General features: G+C 38.8%; 3 protein-coding genes across 10 annotated transcripts in view; 1 reads left to right on the top strand and 2 right to left on the bottom strand.

The window, feature by feature from the left end:
• The window catches only part of PREX2 (phosphatidylinositol-3,4,5-trisphosphate dependent Rac exchange factor 2), a 110,045-nt gene extending 85,875 nt beyond the window's left edge, over nt 1-24,170 (top strand). For all 4 annotated transcript variants that reach the window (XM_081013262.1, XM_081013263.1, XM_081013260.1 and 1 more), the window contains 10 exons: nt 3,669-3,710; nt 4,509-4,726; nt 5,784-5,886; nt 6,868-7,011; nt 9,136-9,250; nt 14,985-15,051; nt 16,997-17,187; nt 19,609-19,711; nt 20,687-20,754; nt 21,604-24,170. In XM_081013262.1, the coding sequence (XP_080869388.1) occupies nt 3,669-3,710; nt 4,509-4,726; nt 5,784-5,886; nt 6,868-7,011; nt 9,136-9,250; nt 14,985-15,051; nt 16,997-17,187; nt 19,609-19,711; nt 20,687-20,754; nt 21,604-21,649 (1,097 nt within the window). In that variant the 3' untranslated portion in view covers nt 21,650-24,170. The remainder of the gene's footprint in view (nt 1-3,668; nt 3,711-4,508; nt 4,727-5,783; nt 5,887-6,867; nt 7,012-9,135; nt 9,251-14,984; nt 15,052-16,996; nt 17,188-19,608; nt 19,712-20,686; nt 20,755-21,603) is intronic.
• Nucleotides 1-25,649, bottom strand: part of CPA6 (carboxypeptidase A6) — a 396,768-nt gene that overhangs the window by 178,318 nt on the left and 192,801 nt on the right. The gene's annotated exons all lie outside the window — the stretch shown is intronic.
• Nucleotides 1-25,649, bottom strand: part of LOC308481347 (uncharacterized protein) — an 81,247-nt gene that overhangs the window by 37,637 nt on the left and 17,961 nt on the right. For 3 of the 5 annotated variants that reach the window (XM_081013686.1, XM_081013687.1, XM_081013688.1), the window contains exon 3: nt 18,200-18,360. In XM_081013686.1, the coding sequence (XP_080869812.1) occupies nt 18,200-18,360 (161 nt within the window). Of the gene's footprint in view, nt 1-7,017; nt 7,842-17,246; nt 17,498-18,199; nt 18,361-25,649 lie in introns of those variants that run through there. The other 2 variants (XR_013988573.1, XM_081013685.1) reach the window with 2 other exon arrangements.

Raw genomic sequence — 25,649 nt, 5'->3', positions numbered from 1 at the left:
CTTGTGAAACTGCCACTTTGTGGTCTATCCCTTTTCCATCCAGGAACTTCTGAAACTTCTGTAACAGAAAAATTGGCTTCTCATCTGTGAAAAGACAATCAATGTTAGCATCATGCATACTTTTAACCTTGTCACAAAACTCCTGAAACTTTTCTAAAGTTTCTTGCGGTTTCTCCATCATATAAACCCAAGAATAATTAGTGAAACAATCCACACACACAAGGTAAAATCGTGCACCGCCTCTAGATGGTTCTAGAGGACCAATCACATCAGCATACACCCGCTGAAATGCTCTGTCGACCTTCTTCGTCTTAGTCACCTTCCTGGTGCTCACACTGGTCACGCCTGTAAGAGAGATTTCGTTAGAAACATCAGGATTACATTTCATGTAATCACTTTGATCAAAAGTCAACAAATACAGTCCATCTTTCTCTTTGGCAGTAAGAAACAGTTCTCCATCTTTGTAGATCTTGCAGCTTTTAGCATCATAGGACAGTTTCAGTCCTTTCTTTGCAATCTGCGACACGCTCAGCAGATTAAATCTCAGTTCTGGAACCAGGTAAACATCGCTTATAGTCAAGTTCAGACTCTCAAGATACACAGTTCCAATTCCAGTTGCTTCCAACTCTTGACCGTTGGCCTGTTTCACAGTGAAGCTTTGCTTCTTCAACGTCGAAAACAGTCCTCTGTGCGGGCACATGTGAACCGTTGCGCCCGTGTCAATTATGAACGAGTTCCCAACATCTGGCGTGGTTCCTTTCGCCATCATAGCCTTTGCAGGTTTCACCTGGCACTTGGTACGGCTTTTGCCTGACGCCTGAGGCTTCGTAGAGCTGCTCTTTGCTCCTCTTGACTGGCGCGGCTTCTTACAGTTTCGCTGTAGATGCCCAGTCTGTCCACAATTGTAGCATCGGACAGCACTCAATGCTACACCATGCTCTCCAGTAGCATCAGCAGTGGGGGAATTAGAACTCTGTTCTTCCCTCCCCCTGTCTTTTTCTTCCAGTGCAGCAAGTCTGTCGTGTTCATTCAGAACCACAGCACAAACTCTCTCCGCGGTCAGCTGAGCGGCCGGTAGGGAACCAAGCTGACTGGCAACAACCTTGTAGGTGCGGCTAAGGCTGTTTATCATCATGAAGCAAAACACTTCCTCCTGAAGACGGAAATTGCGTTCCACCATCTGTTGACGCAGAAACTTCATTTCTGTCAGGTGCGCTTGAACATCTCCATCAGGCGCAAGTCTCAGATTGGTCAATTTCTCAAAATACAGCAACGCTGAAGAACCAGCATCTCTCTGATGCGTTGTACGCAGCGTGTCCCATACCTCTTTCGCATTTTCTAAATGCTGAACATGCACCAACTGATCATCTGAGACACACAGAATTATAGCAGTCCTGGCCCTTACATTCTGTGACTCCCAACCTCTGGTTGGTGCTGCAGGGATGGGGTTTTCAATTACATCAAAAAGCCTCTGATTCTGCAGCAGGGCCTTCATCTTTACAGACCAAGATGAATAATTGTCATTGGTCAAGGAAGGAGGGCAAGGCAAACCTCCCCCTTTCTTGGCATCCATCTTGAAGCCAAGCCTCTCTGACACTGTCAAACAAACTGTAAAATCCAACAGTTGTTTTTTCCTTTCTCACGCAGCAAACTGCAAATTGTTTGTGCTTTTTGCACCTGGCAGCTAAACTCAGGCTGCTATTGAAAAGTCCCTTCCAAGAGCTCGTAAACCTTGTAGCCAAAACATTCTCTTGTTTTGTTTCGCTTTCCCAGGCTTACAGTCCAGCCCCTTTGCCAGTAACTTTCCAACTTTCCGTTGCCTAGCAACAATGCATTTCAATAGGACTTCTTATCTACCACAAAAATTTGTGGAATGCAGGCTTCTTCTCCCGGAGCTTTTGTTTTCTTTGAAACGCAGCTCCGTGAACCAGGGAATTAATCTTCCTGCGTTCACACTTTTAGCCCGAAATGCAGCATACCTTGAGCTCCGTTGCTTGGAAAACACCTCTTCTTTCCACCAGCTGTCTGTGGAGCCTCTGGCTGCTTTCAGACGCTTCTCTTCCTCCTTGGAGCAGAGGAGGACAATCCACCAGCCTCTCATGCAGATGTCCGATGAATCGCAACCATCCTCTGCTACCACTGTTGGAATTCTGCCTGGGTCAGAGGAATGTGCCACAAGCGTAGGCACCGGCAGATATTCCTGTCGACCTCCCCGCGTCTCCCAACCTCTGCTGATAAGCAGGCGAGGTCCGGCGATTCTTCTCAGATGTATGAGAGGAACACACCGTTCTTCCTCTCTCCCCTTTGGTGTCCCCAGGGAGGGGAAAGAAGCAGACAGAAAACTATTTACATCATTTATTTCTGCCTCTTACATCAGTACAGAGAATCATGTCTGCACTCAACAACAGCAAGGAGAAAACTCCTCCCAAGTACATCCAGTACGGGTCATATGACACACTGAGCTAACATCCGGTGCTCAGTACAGAATGGACTGCCCCTTTGTTCCCATGGCAACAGCCACAAACATCCTGTCTGGCTTTCCAGCCACAAGCAGCTGGCTGAGCTGCTAAAGCCTTTGCTTGCTGCAGCATTGGTGCTTTATGGTAACACTCCCTGGGGTAATTTGTGAGGCAGATACATTAATAACTTTTTAATGCCTCTTTAAACTATATATTTTGTGTACTCTGACTCGTACATTTTCTATTCAGTTTTGTAGTACATTGCTCAGTTTTATCTGTGATGCATACTTTTTGTTTTGTTTTTATCTTTAGGGAATGTTATTGATGGTTATACTTGTGTTTTTCTGGTTTTTATATAAACTGCTTAAGAGTTTTTATTATATAAAGCAGCATAATTTTCTAATAAATAAGCATAGAACCTGGAACCAGTAAGCTGACATTCATGAATCCAGGAGTGAGAGAGGCTAGAACCAGTAAGTGCAGACCTGGGAAGAAACAAAAATCAGCACAGAGTACATGAGTGACAGATTGAGGAATAAAGAAAAAGGACACATTTGGAAAACTGATTTGGATATGAGACAGTCCTTTTTATTTTATTTTAAGGGATCCTAATTAGATATACTTAGTGAGCCAAATGCAAATTCTAGCAGAATTCCAGCTTCAGTGGTAATTTTTAGGCATGAATTTGGGATAAGAACAGGAATCAGTTCAACACGACATAGTCAACACTGCAAATGCATCCATTGCTGTATAGAACAGAATTCCTAGAAGTCAATATAGTTAGTTAATTAAAGAACTAAGATTAAGATTTACCTTTTTTTTTACTCTTCATGTGGTAGCTTCTAAGAAATGATTGAAAGAAACAAATACCAACTTCTAAAAATGTTGAACTAGAAGGCCAGGCTGTAATCTTAACTTGCTTAACTTGCCGTGGAAATGAATGTGGCTTATTTTCGAGTAGTCATAGGTTGGATTGTACTGCAGAATATGAATTACCATGTTCATATAGCTACAAATTTGCATATTCAAAGCTTACTAGAAATTCAGTGGTCCACTTTATTATTTAATTTGGAAAATGAATACAATAAGCATGATATTGTATGTATAATTAGAAGATTGGAAGAAATCAATAGAAAGATGGGCAAAGTATAGTCAAATCTGAGTCCCAAACAGAATTTTGGCTTAAGTGTCTGTCCTTTTCTTCCCCAGAGGTGAAAGCAAGGGCCCTCTTGGCACTCCTTGAATATACAGGTAATTTTAATGAATCCATTTCAGTATTTCTGTTCAAAGCAGTTGGCTGAGTCTCCCCAAGAATTTTTGTTATATTTTCATGAGCTCAAAGGGCACTCATAAAGATAGAAGAAAATGGAGCATAGAAATTGCGTGGTCCTTATTAAGTGAAGTGAATATATTAAATGTGATTTCCTCCTTTCCTAACTGATGAAGAGTATGAAGAAGTATCAGTCATCTGATAAAGGGTGATACTTAGAAATGGGGGAGCTAGTGCAAAATTTAACAAGCGAAATTAGGATCAAGAAGAGTAAGGAAAAGTCCTAGATACACTAAAATACATCTTTTTTTAAAAAAAACCAGGGGTTGCAGGAGGCTGAGATATGCAGGCCTATACTGGACAGAACATAGTGATGAATTATCAGGGACCAATCTATAGACTGAACATATATGGCACCCAACTTATTTGGCAGTTTTTAATGAAAGTTGGTAGACAAGAAGCACCAATGTGAACTATAGTTGACTTCCTTGCTCTGCTTCTGAATCCTAATTTAGTCGCCAGTGCCAAGCGATGCAGTGGCATTTGATAACTAAATTATTCATTGTTTAGAGTCAAAACTTTTGCTGTCATCTACAAAGATCGTGAAAGGATGCATACATGTGACATTGTGCTATCACACATGACAGCCGCTACTGTGTATAATGTCACATTTTGCCCAAGAAAATAATGGCACTGCTTCTTGAAGGAGAGACACAATTCATTGTGCATTTTCTTTATAGTCTATTTATTTCTCCTTATTTATTTTTTGCCCTTCACAGATAGTAAGATACAGCTCAGGCGAGACATGGTCTTTTGCCAAAGTCTGGTGGCCACAGTTTGTGCTTTTTCAGAACAGTTAATGGCTGCCTTAAATCAGATGTTTGACAATAACAAAGAGTGTGAAATGGAGACACAAGAGGCCAGTAGAAGATGGTTGGAACAGATATCCAGTGCTGGTGTCCTCCTTCACTTCCAGTCACTGTTGTCGCCAAATCTGGTGAGAGTTCCTGTGCGCAGCTGCGCCATTCTGTTTAATGTTCTTATTGTCCTGACCAATGGCATCTGGAATTAACATCTGTCCAGAACCTCATAGTGTATTTTCTAAAACCTATACTATTTCTAAAAATATACTACAAGTGCTAAATTTAATTCAAATGGCTCTGTATTCTTCAGGAAGCTGACACATTGAACCAATAGGCAAAGGAAAGGTTTTGCATATTCTATATTTCCCCCCCTAATTTGCATTAATAACATTTGGTTTCCACTGGAAACCCAGTCAAACAGCAACCATCCTGAGGGGCCTCAGGAGTAGAAGTGCTTATTTAAGCATTGTGATCAATTTGTGTTTGGTTTTTGTTTGTTTATTTTTTAAATGTACATTTGAGGAAGCTACAAATGTCTGTGTATATATTACATGTATCAAGGATAAAATATCTCTGTTCTTCTGGTGATTTTATTTAATGCTTCTGGCTTCAGTAAGAAGCTGAATATAAAGCAAAATTTATATTTTTCTAATCAACATGCTGATAAGCTAGGGAAGGTATCAGAAAATATAATTACTCAGAATCAGATTATTTGATTTCTGTTATAGCTACTGTAAGTTTTACCTTCTGGCAAAGTTCTGGAGGAATGCTCCCCTTGTTCAATAAAGTGCACTGAGAAGATTACAGTTTATTTTATAAGCCACAATAATACACAGAGTTGCATTTTAAAAGTATTAAATATTGTAACACAAAAATCATTTTAAGCATTTAAGCATAGCTTGCTGTGCAGAATTTCTGAGCTTACTCATTTGCATGAAACACAATTACAATTTGATAAGATTAAACATAGCAAATGGTAAATTAACCTGCTATATTTCATCCTTGCTAACAGTCATCTTTTGACAGCAGATGATGGAGTGCAAAGTCAGTAGAAATACATCAATCTTCATGCACTCATGAGTTAATTGGGTTAACTACTGAAACAGGATGTGACCACCTGCAGTTAATGTTAATAATGATATACATCAATCTAGTGTCTTTAATAGACTCATATATATATATATATTTTAGGCTGATGAACAAGCTATGCTAGAAGACACATTGGTTGCACTGTTTGACTTGGAGAAAGTTACATTTTCTTTTAAACAATCTGAACAAGAACCTCTAGTTGCAAGTGAGTATTATAAAATAAATGTTCATCCTTCCATTGCTACATCAAAATATAGTATGGTATAAATGCATAGAAGCTTTATCTTTTCTAACTTGTATCATATCACCTGCATATGTAATGGTTGGGTGTTTTATATAGCTTTGGAATTAATATAATTTTAGTCTTAAATCCCAGTGCAGATGTCCAAGTCCCAACTTTCTAAACATTGTTAGGTGAATGGAACTTGTGGCTTTCACATACTACCAAAATTACCCAACTTTCCTATTATGGGCGATCCCCTGCCCTTTCCCTTCCTTTAACTTAACAATGGTGCAATGTCATGTGTGCACTGATGTTAATGCTAATTATGGTAACTATAGGCAGCCCAATGAGGTGGATGTGTGTGCTGGAGGCCCAAGTCCCTGGGACCAGGGCCTGAAAGGAATCCGACAGACTGAAAAAGGGCTAGGAGCAGTGGCGTAGCGTGGGTTGTCAGCACCCGGGGCAAGGCAAGTAATTTGCGCCCCCTGACCCGCGGATTTTAGTAGGGGCAGAGAGCTGCGAGTGTGAGCGCGCCCCCCCAGATGTTGTGCCCGGTGCGGCCGGCCCCCCTGCACCCCCCACGCTACGCCACTGGCTAGGAGCCATGCGTGTGTGAGCAATGAGCTCAAGGCAGCGTACATGGTACTCCCCACTCCCATATCATCCTTGCACCAATCATGTGAAGTAGGTTAGGCTAAGAGATAGTGACTGGTTCAGGGCCATCTAGTGAGCTTCCTGGCAAGAGGGGTTTTGAACCTGAATTTCCCCAGATCTAGTCGACCATTTAGCTACCATACAACCCTGGCTTTCTTCTCTCACACTCAGCTCCTTTCCCACTTCCTCAGCATGAGAAATGTTGGCTCAGTTAATGTTTTCTTACAGTACTTGAAGCTTTTTGTAGCAAAAATACTGACTGGGTGTTAGCATTTGATAAAACTGTAACATTTTTCTTTTCTTCTTTAGATATGCCAATCACATATCAAGCAGAAGGAAGCCGGCAAGCCTTGAAAGTTTACTTTTATCTTAATAGTTACAATTTTGAACAGCTTCCTCAAAGACTGAAGAATGGTGGAGGATTTAAAATTTACCCCGTCCTCTTTGCACAAGGTATGCTGGCAGTCTTCTCAAGCATTCTGTAGGAAGTCATGTTATTTTTGTGTGATGCTAATCGCACACATTGTGCGCGACTACAACCTGATGCAAATTTTAGTGTTCATTTTTGCTGTTGTTGTTGTTCACTTCCAGCTATTTGGACACTGCCTTGAAAGTTTGAACTTGTCATATATATACAGACTGCAAAAAAACCCCCAAACAAACAAAACTCAATACCCAGTAGTTGGTATGGATGAACATCCAATATTGGATGCAGATTCTCCTATCTGCTGGGATTAGTTCATCTGAAAGAGCATGAGACTCTTAATCTCAGGGCTATGGGTTCAAGACCTATGTTGGGTGAAATATTCCTGCATTGTACAAAGGTTGGACTAGATGACCCTTGTGGTTCCATCCAACTCTACAATTCTATAATTATTATTTTATTATTTTTATGAAATAATTTTTATTGGTTTTAGAAATACAAAGTACAAATAAACATAAACTATAAAAACATATCAGTATAAAGAGTTTCTCCGAATCACAAGACTTCCCCCCATCCCCTCCATAGGGTCTCATTTTAAACATCTACAACTGCATATTCATCCATACTCCAATTTTTATAGCAAACCATACTGCCCATAGTGATTTTTACACTACAAATGAATCAAAATCCTGCTCTTGTTTCCGTCTGCTTACAGTGGTCTCCTAAGTAACTTATAATTGTTTCCATTCTTTTATAAAGTTTTTATTCTCTTTGTTTCTGAGTTTTCCAGTCAGCTTTGCCATCTCGGCATAGTCCATCAGTTTGGTTTGCCATTCTTCTCTGGTAGAGACTTACAGTTCTGTAATTATATGATATACAGTGGTACCTCGGGTTACATATGCTTCAGGTTACAGACTCCGCTAACCCAGAAATAGTACCTCAGGTTAAGAACTTTGCTTCAGGATGAGAACAGAAATTGTGCTCCAGTGGTGCGGCAGCAGCGGGAGGCCCTATTAGCTAAAGTGGTGCTTCAGGTTAAGAACGGACCTCCGGAACGAATTAAGTACTTAACCCTAGGTACCACTGTACATTGCAATAAATATCTGGACCTCATTGAACTAGATGAAGGCATGTGAAGACGTGCATTCTTGTCTAGGGTTTAACTATGACTAGAGTTGGAATTAGATTTGGAGTTATTATATGCAGTCATTTTCTATTCTTGCTGAAATGGAAAAAGAAAATGCCTTTAAACTGACCCCTATTCCAGGATTATTGAATAAGCACCTCTGTAGGTTGTACGGTCCCATGCGCTAGTTATGACTCTAATGCAAGGATAAGGGTATATAATTTGACCAACATCATTAACTATCTTTTGTACAGAAAGAAAGCTAAGGACTTTTACAGCACGCAAGCGGTTGGGCAAGAAATGAATTATTTATTAACTGGCCATTTAACGAACTTTTAGCAGAATTAATATTCAGTATACAGTTAAGGCTGTGAACCCACATGCTGTTTGCAACAAAATTGTGTTTATTGGGAACATTTTCAAGTTGTTCCCTAGAGGGACAAGTCCTCAAAATTTTATAATATCAAAGTGGTGCGATTCCTAATTGCAAAATCTTTTATTAATATGCTCCTTCCCTCAAATGTCAGTTACCGTGTTCCAATTTCAATGTAATAATGAGATTACTCACCTATTAAGTTCTAATTTTATCAGCTTTAGATTTGCATAAGTTCTTGTTAAATGAGTAGGTAAAGACTCAGCAATGAATAAAGATTAAGGCTGCAATCCTATGCATACGTAGCTGGATGTGTAAGGAGCATTGCCAATACTTGAAGAATAAATTGAAATGGTTCCTTCTAATTGCAGTGACAGAAACAGTACAGAAATTAGAAATCATATGAAAGAGAGAGTGGGACTATGGCACTGAACCTATTGCTGCACTCTCTGTATTCATTCCACACCATCTATAGGAGGCTGCATATATGTCTGCAGAGTCTGCCGAACACACATAGGCAGCTCCCATGATATGAGATCCTGACTGTGCAGGGTTCCAGATCAAATGAATCCATTCAGGGGGCTTCAGCATATCTTAGACATATTTTAATTGGAAAAGAATCATATAGATACTTATATTAATTTTCTTTTGTAGCCCTAGAAAGCATGGAAGGCTATTATTACAGGGACAATGTATCAGTAGAAGAATTTCAAGCCCAGATTAATGCAGCTTCATTGGAAAAAGTGAAACAATATAACCAAAAACTCAGGTAAGGTAATTGCTTATCTATATGTGTCTTACCCAAGAACTATTTGAGTCACACTCTTGAAACAAGTAAAGGGCAAGTGAAGTCCTATTTAGTGGCTCTCTAAGCACAAGCATCTTTTAGGATTGCAAACTATTATTAACATGCATTGCTATCAACCTGACCTACAAATTAGTTCAGGTAGGAATACCTAAATTTTAGTCAGTATGGCTCCCATGCCCTATGGCAACTCAGCCTAAGCATGTGCAACTGAATAAATGAATATTGCCACCCCTTCCTCTTCTTTGCAAATTTTAGACTGGAAACTCTTCACAGTAGGGAACTGTTCTCTAGTCTCTGGAAAGCACTATGCATACTGATGCCCCTGTATAAACAGCAGCAGCAACATCATTATCTTAAATGCAACTAGTTTGACTAATTCGCTTATTAAAAATAATTCTTAACATTCTGTAGCGTTTCTTGCAAGTGTTTGTACTCTCATATGCAGAAAGACGGTTTGGATGTAATGCTCCAACTTCATAAATAAACTGTAGTTTACAAAGGGAATGAGCACCAGGTCCACATGTACATTCCCCTCTTGTACTGAATCAGTTCATATCCTAATATCCTGGTTAAGAGACCTTGCCTGTTGTCTGATGTACATTCTCTGGTTTGTTCTAAATTGTTTTGTTATATTTTAATATTGTATGATTATATGGTTGCAACCACCACTGGGATCTTGTGGTGAAGGGTAGGTAAGAAATTGCTGAAATATTAAACCAGGGTTCCCCATTTTGGACATACGGTAATAGGTAACTTAGAGTTAGAACACCACCAGGATTTCCTTGCTGAAGCCAGCACAGGAGGAGTGGAGAGGTGGGGCAAGGGAAGGGAGAAGCACACATACCTGATGTTCATTTCAAGCTTCATAAACATTATGATTCTCTATAATTTTAATATAAACTGATACAAGTAGTTTGCCAGATGTTTTGAAGGAAAACAGGAGACAAGACAGAGTTAACTAGGCTGCAGGTTTAAGCATCTACAAGATGGGACATTCTTCCAAACCCTACTGACCTAATTCCATTCCAATGCACACCATGCTGCTTCTGAAGAGACAATAAAAGCCAGTCTGCTGTGAAATTCCTCACTTCCCATTTGCTCCAGATTTCAACATATACATGGTAGCCTATAAGGAACACACTGTGTACTAGGTGAAAAACCAGGGTGCTGCAATCAGCAAAGGCATGGTAACAGTCAGGAAACTACTTACCTTGAGAATTTATAAAGGTGCAGATAAATCTTTTAGCATCTGCCCTAGTCTCATTTTAATGGCTCTATATATTCTTGTCAAACTTTCAGCCAGATTGCTGTTGTGTTTTATAATTAGACTTTACTAGTTCTGTTTCCTTGGCATTTTTGCAAGAAAAATGGTATGCTGATTTTCTGTTTTCAAGTTGGGGGAGAGGTTAATGGTGTAAATTTACCCTGACCTTATGTTTTGCTGATGGGAAGATGCTGCTCAAAAGGGAGAAAGTAATTAAGTCAGCAAAGATTTTTAAACACCTTTATTGCGGTATATATGAAAGCTCAGCAGTTATTAAGAGCTATGGGGAACTTAGTGATACATTAGCAAAAATTTAGGCATAGCATTATAAACATAGTATAATTACAGGAGCTTTTGATTAAATCAGTTAATCTCATCATAATCTTGGGAAATTAGGTGAAAGGAAGAAATCAAATACAGTAGTAATGCATTACCATAAATCAATTCTAAAATGAAATAAAATTTTATTTTTTTCATATCTCTTACTCTTTACAACTGATTTTCTCTTTTATCTTATGGAATCTAAGTGGGCCTGGCTCCAGCATATGCCATATTGGCCCATCCTCTTTACCACGGCTATGGCAGCCAGCAAGAACTTGCAGGACAGTGCTAGTTGGAGCTGAAGGCTGCATGCCAATACTTTCCAGCCTTACCATCTTAATTGTGGCAGTCCTGTTTTCAGCTCCTCCAATACTCACCACAGGAGAGCCTGGCTATTACAAGGGCACTTGTGTGGGGACCACAGAAGCAGAACTGATTCGAGCACTGGGTTGCATGCCCAAACTGCCTGGTGTCACTGCCTTACTTATGCACACACCAGGAGCAGCAGAATTAATGTGAGTGAGAAGTTTGGGGACATCATATGCAGCTACAATATCGTAGGCTGGCAGCTGACCTGTCTGCAATCTAACCAGGGCCTCCAAACTTGGAATGCGCCAGAGTAACTACCATGTAATTTGGGTAGTAGATTCAGAACTATATCTTATACAAGCTGCTTAAAACATTGTGGAAAATGCTTCCCCGTGGCCAGTGTTCTCCATTCTTCTGTGGAAACAAATGTGGTCCTTCCCAAGCATAAGATGCAATCCATTTGAAGAATATTTTGTGTGAACTCATTTACAGAAAACAAATCTTCTGCTAATAGCTCCCTATCCACATGCCTCTTTTGACAATTTGAATTCTCCAGTTGTGCACTAGAGCAAAATTGATAAATGAATTGCTTTCAACCAGGAATAGTTAATTACTATTTCAGCTTTATGAAAAATATGCCTTTCAGCTGAAAGCAAACCTGATTTGCTTAATAGTTATTTGCATTTATTCAAATAAATATTTTTAATGGATTTTTGCCCTCTTTTATTTCTTACAAGGAAGTCTTCCTTGTGTAAGAAAAATAAAGTTTAGAAGTCTAAAACAGCATTTCCCAATCATACTACAAAATAAATAATTATGGAGATCATCCGTCTGCCATGTATTTTTCTTATTGAAAATTTCTTCCTGTCTCTTATATTTTAATAGAATTTTAGAAGCAAAGGAAATGTTGATTGCAACAACACAGGTGAAAAGGTTGGGCCATACCAAAATCATCTGGTTGGCAAAGGGCTTCTGCCTGTACAATAGGACTTCTCCCTATTCTGGGGATTTCCCAAATCCTTTTTATTATCTGAACAGTAGAGATACTGAGAAAGCTCACTTAGTAACTCCATCTTCTTTGTGAGGACAAATACGTATTTTGTCCTCTATAAGTACTTTTCCCCTTTTCTTCACTTTTCAGAGTTAAGCAGGGGTACAGTATGACAACTACACCAATGATAATTCTAACAATAGCCAGCTTAAATTTGTGTTTTACAATTCAGAATACACAATAAACATGTTGCTTCCAAATAACATCACAAATTTAATATTTCATAATTCAAGAAGTCTACGATTCTGTGTAAACATATATGATCAATGGAGTACTATAGTGAAATATAAAAAAGAGTTAGAATTGCAAACAAAATTTTAGTAATGAGATTTTTATTCACAACGAAATTAGTAGTCATTAGACCTTCAATTTGCTTGCTGTGACCATGCAAATGAAGCTATATTACAAAATATAAAGCATGAGAATACATAAGAAATGTTGGTAGAATTTAGAAAGTATATTATAATAAAAAATGTGTGTGTGGGCGTGTGTGTGTTTAAACCATAACCATATTTGGAATTCAACTGGATCTCATATGTTCTTTTATTGCACTTCCTGACTTTTTATTTCCCTGACCTTGTTTTCTATGGTGCATGATTTAGATAAGTTTAGACCTAATTACCATTTGATCCTGGTTGCTGTATAGTTACCGGTATACATGATTTCAACAAACCAATCTCTTGTATTCAAATATAATGTGGAAACTATGATTTGTTCCAAACATCAAATGGCAGCTTTAAACCTTATCTTGTTATATGTAAGGCATGTTCCCCTAACAACAGTTCTCATTCAGCTGAAATGGGTCTTACTCCTATGTAATTTCTACCTTTTAAAAAAAATTCTCCCACATTTTCAGAATGGCAAAGCTAATATTTTCTGCCCATTGAGTAAGTCAGGGGTCAGCAAACCTTTTCAGCAGGGGGCTGATCCACTGTCCCTCAGACCTTGTGGGGGGCTGGACTATATTTTGAAAAAAAAAAAAATAACAAATTCCTATTCCCCACAAATAACCCAGAGAGGCATTTTAAATAAAAGCACACATTCTACTCATGTAAAACACGCTGATTCTGGATCATCCACAGGCTGGATTTAGAAGGTGATTGGGCCGCATCCGGCCCCTGGCCCTTAGTTTGCCTATCCATGGAGTAAGTATTATGATTTCACACTTGTCACTCTAGGCAGATTAGAAAATACTGCCTCGCTTTGGGCATTACTCCAAGTTTCCCATTAGCTTTCCTCGTAACATTTGATTAAGGTCCTAAACAGGCATTTAGTAATTAAGTGAAGTACTTTGGAAATTTGTATGCTGTCCTCAGCTCACCGTGTTCTCAATAATACAGAAGATCATAGTGTACAAAGCTATACAAGTGTAGCACTTTCAAATTTTCTACAAGTGTCAGTTACTTTAGGTGCCAGATGAAAACATTCGTCTTCAACCAGGCCTTGGGCTGATTAACATTTTAAATGTGTTTGTAGGAGGGCGGGTTATGGGTTTGTTTTGTTTTTGTTATGCATTTCACTTTTATTTTGTATTTTCATGGTTTGAACCACCCTGAGATCTTTGGATGAAGGGTGGCATACAAATTTAATAAAGAATAATAATACTTAGTAGTATTAATTATTTCATGTTCACATAAGTTACACTCTGAAAACCAATCTCGTGCGAGGGCTGAACTATCCTATATTTGTATTACACAGGAAACAGATAAATGTTTCTGCTTTGCTGGTAAAATGGCTGCCAAATACAATGCATGCTCAGCCCAGGAAGAGATGGGAACAACACATTCTTTAAAAATACCAAAAGAGTGTAAAAATAAAATAAAAAATGACAAACACGAGTGGTGTCCAATGGAACACCACCAGTGGCAGCTTGTGGGCTGTGCTGCCATTATTATACTCAATATATGGAAATAACTAAAGAACTTGTGACACAGGGGAAAGAACATAATCGCAGCCCTGGCATCACTGCACAGAGAAATTGCAATATGACACCACAATATCCTCCCACCCCAACTCAACCAGCTAGTGAAGCATGCTAGCAATTACTGTGCTAGAGCTAGTCCCCAGGCATCCATACAGGCAGGGTTCAAACCCTTTTATTCTCCTCATAAGCACGACAAACACAAATGGAAGGAAGGCGATAGCACACCCCAGAATATGCATAGCTCCTGGGGTGCTATGCTTGGTGTTGACTGATTCCTTCATGGTTATTTTGTAGACCATAAAATCAAGACCCATCAAATAAAAAAAAGTGCTCTTCATTTGTTCAGCTGAAAGTAAAGTATTTGAACCTGGGTCCTGAACTACCCATTCATGATCTACTTTTCCAGACTATTACTAATTGCAGTAAATCATATGCAAGCTGCTGTAAACATGACCCTGTGAAGGTCATATATTCTAAAGGATTAGTTTTGTAATGCAAACTAAGATTTTCTCATTCTACAACTTTTAACTAAGTCTGTTTCCAAGGGTTAGCATATTTTATATTAATGAAAGCTTTGGCTTGCACCATATGGTGGGGTACATTTAATTTTCAGGACAGCTTGCCTCAAAATTATTAATATTTTTCACAATAGGTTTCAAGGGAGGGTTGCATTAAATTAACATTTGCCCATCACTAATTTGCATGATGGTTCTTTGTGTTGTGAATGCTTTAAAAATGCCACAAAGAGGCTAAAGGTCTTTGCTTTAAAAGTACATTATAAAAGCTCTTGAACAATTAACCCATTGTAGATGTTTATTTTTTTCAGGGCATTTTACCTGGACAAGTCAAATCTTCCACCTAATTCAACATCAAAAGCTGCTTATATAGATAAGGTAAACGAAATAAGGATGTGTTAATTAAACTGTTTCATCATCCGAATTAGTATCCCTTAAGAGCAATAGTGCAATGCATATTGTCCACAAGGAAAACATTGTATTTCTTGAGACATACTAAGCTTAAAAACTGGATTGATCATGTGAAGGAGGGGAACCTATTCCTTAGGGTCCTTATCAGGGAAGTTTCTTATATTTCAGAGAATTAGGTTACTCACAATGCAGAGCTCACTCAACTATACCATACCTTCCAGTGCTGCTGCTGCCATATTTGTTTTCTCTGTAGAGAAACATGTGCCCATGTTTATACATAGAATGGCTGACTTAAGAACCTAAGAAAAGCCTGCTGGTTCAGGCCAATGGCCCATTTAGTCCAGTATCCTGTTCTCACAGTGGCCAACCAGATGCCTACAGGAAGCCTGCAAGCAGCATCCAAGCACTAGAGCACTTTCCCCTCCTGCAATTTCCAGCAACTGGTATTCAAAAGTACACAGCTTCCAGTCATGGAGACAGAGTGTAAACTTACTTATGTCAGCTAATAAGATGACAACTTTATAAGTGGCTATTTTGGGCAAGTGCATATGTATGAACCTTAAAGCATAAAACAGGAGGCACAAGCATCAGAAATGGAATAGAAAGGGCAGCAGTAGTGGGGTAGAAGAGCTAAAAATAATGCTAATATATTGCACGTCTGGCAACCAACGCACACCTTTGGTTTCAGATAGTACATGGTAAGGTAAAGGGACCCCTGACCATTAGGTCCAGTCATGCCCGACTCTGGGGTTGCGGTGCTCATCTCGCTTTATTGGCCGAGGGAGCCGGCGTACAGCTTCCGGGTCATGTGGCCAGCATGACTAAGCCGCTTCTGGCGAACCAGAGCAGTGCACGGAAATGCCGTTTACCTTCCTGCTGGAGCGGTACCTATTTATCTACTTGCACTTTGACGTGCTTTCGAACTGCTAGGTTGGCAGTAAGTCTAAAAAGCCTGTGACACAAAGGCTCTAGGAGGCTTAGTTTGGCCAGAATCGAATATACACTTCCAGAGTTAACGCTAAATACATTACTTCTGGTAAATGAGCCATTATAGTTGTTAGAGGACTGTGAAAATTTGTGTCCCAGGCTTTTTAGACTTGTCTACCGTGTACTATTTGAAACCAAAGGGGTGCATTGGTTGCCATATGTGAATTTCCCCCCCAGCTCTCTTACCCCACTAAAGGAACTGTTAGCAGCCAAAATCAGTAGAGCTCTCTGGAGCTACAACCCTGTCTTCCTTGAGAATGTGAATATAAGAGAGAGTTTTCAGGGCGGGGGGGAATCTCTATTGTAAGTATGACAATTCATTAGTTCCATTTCCTTTCTTTGTCTCACTAGAAAGTGTAATCTGCCTGTTTAAAAAGTTTCCACTGTTAATTTCCTTTAATTGCCTAATTAAAGAACAAAAGCTGTGATCTTTTGTTACATAATTGCTAAAAGGGCCAGCTACAACTTTGCCTGTCTTTGTCCTAGTACAGTGGTACCTCGGTTTTTGAGTGTCTCGGAAGCTGAACGTTTCGGTTTTCGAATGCCCAAAACCCAGAATTGCTTCAGTTTTCGAACGCGCCTTGGAAGTCGAATGGCTTCTGCTGCATGTTTTTCAATTTTCACAATTGAAATTGAAATTCTCCCTTTGCGCCTCGGTTCGGTTGTCGAACATTTTGGAAGTCGAACGGTCTTCCGGAACGGATTACGTTCAACAACCAAGGTACCACTGTAATGGGACCTAAAGTTACTTATCTTCTACATGAAGGACAAATAGGCTGTCTTCAGATGCCATGGTACCTATGCTCTGAATTTATTTATTCTCATGTCATTAAGAGTTTGGTTTTTGATGAACTTAGAATTCATTACTTTCTTCTTGAGGCAGTGAGTATATGTTCATGACTGCAGCATTGTCACTTACTTGCAGCTGATGCGGCCCATCAATTCTCTGGATGAACTTTACCGACTGATGGTGTCATTCATAAGATCCAAGCGCACAGCATCTTGTGCTTACACAGCATGCAGTGCCTCAGGAGTTGGACTGCTCTCAGTCTCTTCAGAACTCTGTAGCAGACTTGGAGCTTGCCATATCATCATGTGCAATAGTGGAGTTCACCGGTATGGTAATTTATCACTTTTCTTGATTGCTGCTATTGCCACCCAGTTCCAATAATAATGAGTCATTAAAACCTTTTTTATTCAGAACTGAACATGTGTGTACAGCTATTGTGACTGACTGTGAGGTGGCTTAGCATAAGAATATGTAACACTATTTTTTACATTATGTAAAACATGTATTAAAAATGTTGCTGTCCCAAATGTGGTTGAGAGCTATCTCCTTGTGAACTACTCTACTCTGGTGTTGCTCTTGAATAGCTAATAATATTGTCTAGATTGTCTTGGGTGCCACACTGCAAGCTGGGTTTCACTTGAGTAAGAGAGAGATTACGTAACAAAAATTAAATGGATGCTGCTTCTATGTATACCACAATGCTTCCTAGATGCATGCCTCCTACTGGTCTGAGAGGAATATAAGCCATTTTGTGGACTGCCATGTGAGGACAGCTCAGAAGTGAGAACCCAATTGGCAATTTTAAGCAGTGTTTTTTTCTAAAAAAAAGAAAATGTTTAGGGGTACTCTCATTTTGACTCAAGAAAATCACCATTTTATAGTTCAAATGGGGGGGGGGGACAGTAAATGGACAAAAGTACAAAGATTCACAAAATATTTAGGGGTATGCGTACCCCCAGAAGAAAAGCACTGGTTTTAAGAATCTAAACTTAATCTGCTTTCTCTGCCTTTTGTATTAAATCTTGAATGGTTTTGACTCTTCTCATGAATAAAGAACTAATTTATTTAAAGGTCACTAATTAGCAAAACCCAACCAAGAGAACAGAATGAGTAAGTAGCAGATGGTAGGGCGTTTTTTCAAAATATGTGGAAATAAAACCAAACGTTAAAATAAAAGACCTTATTTTTAGAGTAATGCAAGTGTTCTCAAAGCAGTAAGAAATTTATAATCTTTTGAAATCTACATGACCTGCTGAGGTTAAGAACTTTAAAGCCCTCTTCAGATGTTCATTCTGAATGTACAAAAGGGCAAGTGGAAACATGCACAGTGACCCTCACCTCTTTGATGCGCACTGCGGACACTTCCCAGCCAATGCGTGATTGGTGTTAACCTCAAGCAGGCTGCCTTACTTGTGCAAAGGGTTTCCAACATGGAGACAGTCACAGGACCCAGGTCAGTCAGGATCAAATGTTGAATGGACTTAACAATCCTATCCTTTCTATAAGAGAGAGAATAAATGTAGTTTAAAAGGATTATGTGTATGTATACTAACGATGTGAGTTCACAGAAAACGACCATTGGCAACAAATTACGTTATCAGCTTTTTATTTTAGTTAAATACAAATCCAGGTCCTAGCTATCTTTCAGCTTAGTATGGAGAGTGGATGGAGCCTGGCTTTTTTGTCTGTTATTTCTTCCACAGAGTCCAAATTGAACTGTACTTAGCAGTACTAAGCTAAAAATGCTTGAAAGGTTTATTTGCATTCCAGTATCGAAGCTAATATTTGAGCTTCTGAAAAGTTAGCAATTACTTTTGCTTTGATTTTTATTACAGTGCATTTTCCAATTTTACATTAAAGCAACAAATCCTGTATCTTTCCAGACAGACATGTATAGCATTCAAGTGTATCATCTGAATAGGATCACACCAGAAAGAAAATAAATGTACTTATTAACCCTCACAGTGCTATATGAAACAGATTTACTATAATGTATACAAATTAATCATTTATGTAAATTCACAATCATTTATTAAAATTAGCATAATCCTAAAGAGGGAGAATCTTCTGTTTTCGGATTTTGAGGCCACAACTACAATCCTAGATGCCCTGGTTGGTTGGTTTCTAGCTGCTTTGCAAGCACAAAATGCCACCCCACCCTGCAGCAGATCACAACAATTTACAATAGAATTCAGCTCAGTTTAACTTACCACTAAGTAAATATTCATCAGATTGAAGTATATGTGTTGCCCAGTGGATAAGAGCAGCAGGCTTGGATCATCTAGGTGCAAATTTGTCTTCTCAAATGAAAATCCAAAATATGTTCTATAAACTTGAGTTTTACCCATTTGAGAAAAAAATGATAAAATTGCTCTTTAAATTCAATAGGAAGTTTCTCACAGTCTTTTGATTTTCATGTGGTGCACAGTTTCAACATGTTTGCATCATAAAACTGCAAGAAAAACACTTGAGCCTAATTTGAATAGTAGAGTGCTTGGTATCTGGTGGGTGGGGCTTGTGTGTTTTGCTCCGGAATAAGCCCCTCCCTTGTGTGTGTTCTAGATGGTAAGAAGAGTTCTGTAGAACTAGAAAGAAAGGCTACTCACTACTTTGACTTTTTTGGACTTAATGAATACAGCAGCTTTGGATTTTTGTTCTAATGGACCAACATGACTACACATTTTTACACAGAGAACTAGAACGCAATAAAACTTGATCTCCTGCATTTATCTGATTTTGTATTGCAGGTGCACTCTGAGTGTCACTCTGGAACAGGCTATAATTCTTGCTCGGAGTCATGGCCTACCTCCTCGCTATATCCTGCAAGCTACAGATGTGATGCGCAAACAAGTAAGCTTCTTTATTGCTTTGATACGTTACATTTTCGCTACCCAATGCTCAGTTTCCCCCCAGTTGGATTATTGGCCTTAGGAAGCAATTCTATCCATTTGAAAGTACATTAATATTTAACACATATGCAGGTTGAACAGGACTGGGCCTGGGAACCCAGGATTTCTCAGCCAAGGCAGGTGGTTAGAGCCATGGCCATCAATCCAAAGGGGTCCACTGCTGCCGCATCACCTCAGCAAAGATGTGGTGCTGATTTCAAGCAAGATTATGCCCATTTGGGGCGAGATCTCACTCAAAATTGGCACAATTGTGCCCCAAATTGGCACTGATGGTAGTGCCACTATTCCTCCAGCGTGCCATGGCTTCGTTAGAAAAAAACAAAACAAAACACCACTTCAGAGAAAAAACTGCAAGGTGCGAAGTACAAAATGAAAGTAAGAATTCCCAGCTCGCTGAGCGTGTGAATTTATCTCTCCTGGCTCAGCATGACCTTGAGGTAGTCAAAACATAAAACATAACATTTACAGCACAGCAATGGATGCGTCTGTTTTGATCTTAATTGCCATCTACCTTGTAGTTTTCCCAATAACTTTGGTATTTTTTTTTGAATCTGTTACAATTTATGAGGAAATAAAGCATTATGGATAGCACAGGTGCTGACCATTCTTTGAACCTCTCCTGGCTTTTGAATGTTTGGCCGGAATTCTGCCTTTAGAAACTGAAGGTGCAGTGGGAACAGTCTTTTTTATTCGATTATATTTTTTGAAGCCACAAACAACTCTTCAGTTACTTACTGCTGCTTCGGGGCATCTTCTATTTCCCAATCAGCAAGGAAAAATGATTGTTTAGGTATCCGATATTTGACCATTTTGTTTAAATGAACAACCCTGTAAATGTCCTGGTAGAGAGCCCCCTCCTCCTCCGTTTTTTAAGGAATAACTCTATTAGAAGCACAATCATTTTTCTGTCTTATAGGGAGCACGAGTGCAGAACACTGCCAAGAATTTAGGAGTTAGGGACCGAACACCACCATCTGCTCCAAGGTAACGAAACATTGCAATCAATGGCCTGTGACCAAGACGATCATTTCTCCAATTTCTGTCAAATACTTTACCTAGACTTAGACCACACTTTTATTGATATTGAAGTACAGGGTGTTTTTTTGTTTGTTTCTTAGGGACATCCATACTTTTGGAGCTTATGCAGTTAGGTACCAAATGCCAGTTCTGGCAGAGTTGAGCGCTTGATTATTACAAAGCCATTGTAATATAGTTTTAGCCAGTTTAGGAAAATATCCTGATTGGGCTAAACTAGGAGCTGGATGAAATTCATTTTATCCCTGGAGACATATTTAAGAGCCTATTATCTTGGGGGTGGTTTATTTTTCTCTGGAAACATTTAAATTTGACTGTCAAGTGAATGGTCAGTTCTCTCCCTTTAGTTATAAATGTTTTGGTTCATACCAGCCCCCCTGCTGGAGGTAGAGTTGGAATGTGCATAATTAGTTTTACACTGAACATTATTAACATATACTGTATATATATACTGTATATATGTCTTGCCCTGCATGAGATTTCATACTTTGGTGGTCTTCCCCTTGCAATTGACTGGACATGGATCCTTCTAATGAACTCTTTTGAAAGCTCGGGTGCAACTTGCCTAGACTGGGGCATATTTTCATGAGCTAAACAGATATTTTCTTTTATTCTGGATACTCATTTGAACTAGAGTTGCCACCTTTGGTCAGGCAAAATACTGGGCAGGTTGGGGGCCTGAAAATTACTTCCACCCCTGCTCTCTACGGGAGTGCCAGTAGTTAGTAGAAAGTTTAAATGTTTTAGACAGTTTCACAAAACTCAGGCACTTTTGTAATTGTTCTTTGTTTTTGGCAGGCTATACAAACTGTGTCAACCACCACCTCCTGTTGGAGAAGAGTAAAGACTCCTATTGGAGGAATGATCAAAATTCCAGCTTCCATGACACTAGTATTCCCTAGAATGTGTCTTGATGAACAACAGCGCGTAGCTCCAGATACAGCAGTGCTTTATGTTAAATATGGCTTAGCTATTGAGGAACAACTATTTCTGGAAAAAGCAGATACCTAGATCTGATCTGCTTGCTTGGTGAAGTAATATTTAGGACATTTACACTGGAATAAGTCTGCATTTTAGGTGGTTGCTTCAACAGTGCCAATCACCCAATTAAGCACTGGTAACTGTATGAACACAAAGGTATAACACAGAATGGAAAAACCACTATTAAAAGACCCTTTCAAAAAGTTTTGATTCAGAGGAAGATAAAATATAGTATCAAGTTGTTACGCTATACTTTTGCAGTTTCTTGCACAGATAATTGCGTCCACCTCCAATATTCTAATACTGTAAGTTGGAGCTATACTTGAAATTACCATTTTGCTGAGGATATGGCTACATACTAAAAGCAGACTCGAAAGCTAATAGGAATAGAAAAAGTACAAGTGAATTTGTGTTCCTGCTTTTCTAAACCTGCAAAGTGGTTCACGAAGATTATACCTTATAATGGGTTTTATCTGAAGCACAAAGACTGCACTGGGGGCAAGATTTCTGGAGTTCCACTTTACAGTTACAGGAGAAACATGCCTCCTATACACTTCGGGCCTGCATTTTCTATGTAATAATTGAAATAGATTTGAGAAAAGGGATGGTGATGGTAGTAGATGATTGCAAATGGATTATGTGAAAAGCATTATTCCTAATACATGGGTGTTAGATACAGGAATGTCGTGTTTACTTTCCATGACTTGACAATAAGTGATATTCAGCATGTGATGCTCAATTTATTTCACATTGAGATCAGATGCTAGAAGTGACAGGTGGATTCTGAAGAGTCCCAAGATTCCATTAATTAGACTCCTTAATAATTATTCAGGATCCACTGACAAGAGTGTTTCCTGTGATAGTGAACTCCATGGCATAAGGGATTTTTGAAGATGCTCAATCTGAGAACATGCAGTCGTTTATATTTTGTACTTCTGGGTAAAAGATAAGAGTGTGAATTACATTTACATAAGAATACAAAAAAGTTCTATCAACTATTACATAATTAGAGGTCTCTAATCTTTCTATAATCTACCTAGCGAATTATGTAGTATCAGTATCCTAAAAGAAAAGCAAACATTTTGAAAACTAAAGTTTACTGACAGCATACTTAAATTTATGTCAGAAATGACATCAAATTTATGTTGCAATCAACCATGGGACAGAGTGACAGTGAAAAGAAAAACAGAGAAGATATAGCAAAATATACAAACTTCACAATAAAATATGTAAATATCATCTAGAAATGCAGAGGATTAACAGCTTGCCTGATTATAAAATCAACGTTAAAAATATCCCACCCCAAGGCAAAACTGATCTGGCTGACCACTATCAGGGAAAGGCTAGACTATATGTCTACTCAGAAGTACCCCAGGAATTTAGTCACTGAAGCAGCAGCCATAATATGGTAGTATGATGTATATAGTAAGCAACTAATTGTTACTTCAAGGATATGTAACATGCAGAATTCACTTTCTGAACTGTTGTTATCACTTCTAAAATACTGAACTTTATGTTTAAATGTATCTAGGGTATATATTTGGAGCATTCAGGTTCTAAAATGTAAGAATAATTTCAAATTGTCCACTGCAAAATCATATTATCTGACTGGGCTATAAATTTCATTTCATCTTAGGAATCTTGGCTTAGAACTGAAATCCTGCCTTTTAGACAGGATGATTGCTACTACAGTTCAAAAGCACAATTTAGTATATTCTAATAGTGCCTGGAACATATTTCTACTGAACTCATATTGGTGACTCATCATATCATTACTATCATATATTCCTACCAATTTTTAAAGATTATAGCAGCACTATTAGTCTGTAGCATCATGTATATAGTGTAAGAAATCCAGTAAACTTATGTGTCCTTTGGGGGGGGGAGTTAGTGTTTTCAATTTTTTGCTCATTCTTGCAGTACTAGATTTTGCAAAGGGAGAATATATTTTTTTAATTACTCAGTAAGAAATCTAGAACATTGCTGCTTTTTTAAAAAAAAGTATACATATGTAAAGAAAACTACAAAGTATTATCACTAGTTTCTTTTAAATCTCCCATATTTGTAGCCATATACTTCAACTTTTCTGATTGTAACATTGGTAAATAAAAATGAAATCTCCTCTTAGTATGGATTTGAATCAAATTATTTTTCTATGTATATCTTTGTGTCCATCGTATCATCATCACTTACAGTGTAATACATTCCAGGTGATATCCAATGTTATTCATACTTGGAGAAAGTCCATTGATTTCAATGGGCCTACTCTGAGTATGACAATACTGCATATCATTCTCTTTTTTATTAGATATCTGAATATTTTAAGTCTATATAAAAATGGAATAGCACCAAACAATAATAAACTTGTCATATGTATAACCTGAGGTGTTCTTTTCATTATTACTTATTTATATAGCATCAATGCATATAACACTTTGTTTACTTTTGCTTTTCACACCTTTTAGCACCTTTGAAGACAACTAGCAGTTGGGAAGGGCAATATTTGGTGGACAACTTGCACAGGGCTCTAAGCTGCATCAGGGGCATGATCAAAACAGGCGCCCAGTGTGGCTGCTTTTCCTTCAAAATAAAAATTGCTGACTTGTACATACTTGTTGTTTTTTTAAAAAAAACTGTGCTATATCCCCTGAAGTATGGGGAGTCCATTGCAATTCCATATATTGCTTAGATTAGAAGATAAATGACCAGGCAGCATTAAAAGCTTGCAGCTGGAAGCATCTCCTACCCCAGCATTCTGGTATCAAATCTGTGTGACATTTAATTAGGTTTGAAAGAAAAGTGCTCATAGAATCCTAATCACTTGTTCATATTATTGGTATCTGCCTTATGTGTAATTGAAAGCTCATAGGATGTCATTACGCCAACCCAAAATTATGAAATCTTGTCCATCACTGTGATAAAGTGACATGTTGTATTAAACAATCACAGATATTTAGAAATATATATATGATATAAGAGAATATATTTTCTTTAGAACAGTATCTTTGCAGAACATTTTAAAGAAGAGAATTATTAGCACTTAAGGCTACAGTTAGAACTGGAGGCAGTGAGAGATTTTATTTTCTTGGGCTCCGTGATCACTGCAGATGGTGACAGCAGTCACGAAATTAAAAGACGCCTGCTTCTTGGGAGAAAAGCAATGACAAACCTAGACAGCATCTATAAAAAGCAGAGTCATCACCTTGCCAACATAGGTCCGTATAGTTAAAGCTATGTTTTTTCCAGTAGTGATGTATGGAAGTGAGAGCTGGACCATAAAGAAGGCTGATCGCCAAAGAATTGATGCTTTTGAATTATGGTGCTGGAGGAGACTTGAGAGTCCCATGGACTGCAAGAAGATCAAACCTATCAGTTCTTAAGGAAATCAGCCCTGAGTGCTCACTGGAAGGACAGATCCTGAAGCTGAGGCTCCAATACTTTGGCCACCTCATGAGAAGAGAAGACTCCCTGGAAAAGACCCTGATGTTGGGAAAGATTGAGGGCACAAGGAGAAGGGGATGACAGAGGACGAGATGGTTGGACAGTGTTCTCAAAGCTACAAACATGAGTCTGACCAAACTGCGGGAGGCAGTGGAAGACAGGAGTGCCTGGTGTGCTCTGGTCCATGGGGTCACGAAGAGTCGGACATGACTAAACAACTAAGCAACAACAAAAGGCAAGTGTGAACATTGGGCCCATTGAAACAAAGCAACAATTTATACATCACAAATGTGTTAATCAGAGACCTTTTGTCAATTCACTGTAACAAGTAAAGACTTTATACTGTAGCCTTATTGGAATTCACCGATTGGGTCAGCGTTGCTCCGGGACAGGAGGAAGGAAGTCAAATGACACCTGAGGTT

Source organism: Podarcis pityusensis (genome assembly GCF_964106645.2).
Source record: "Podarcis pityusensis genome assembly, chromosome: 7".
Classification (NCBI taxonomy): domain Eukaryota; kingdom Metazoa; phylum Chordata; class Lepidosauria; order Squamata; family Lacertidae; genus Podarcis; species Podarcis pityusensis.
This window is presented reverse-complemented; position numbering and strand designations above follow the sequence as displayed.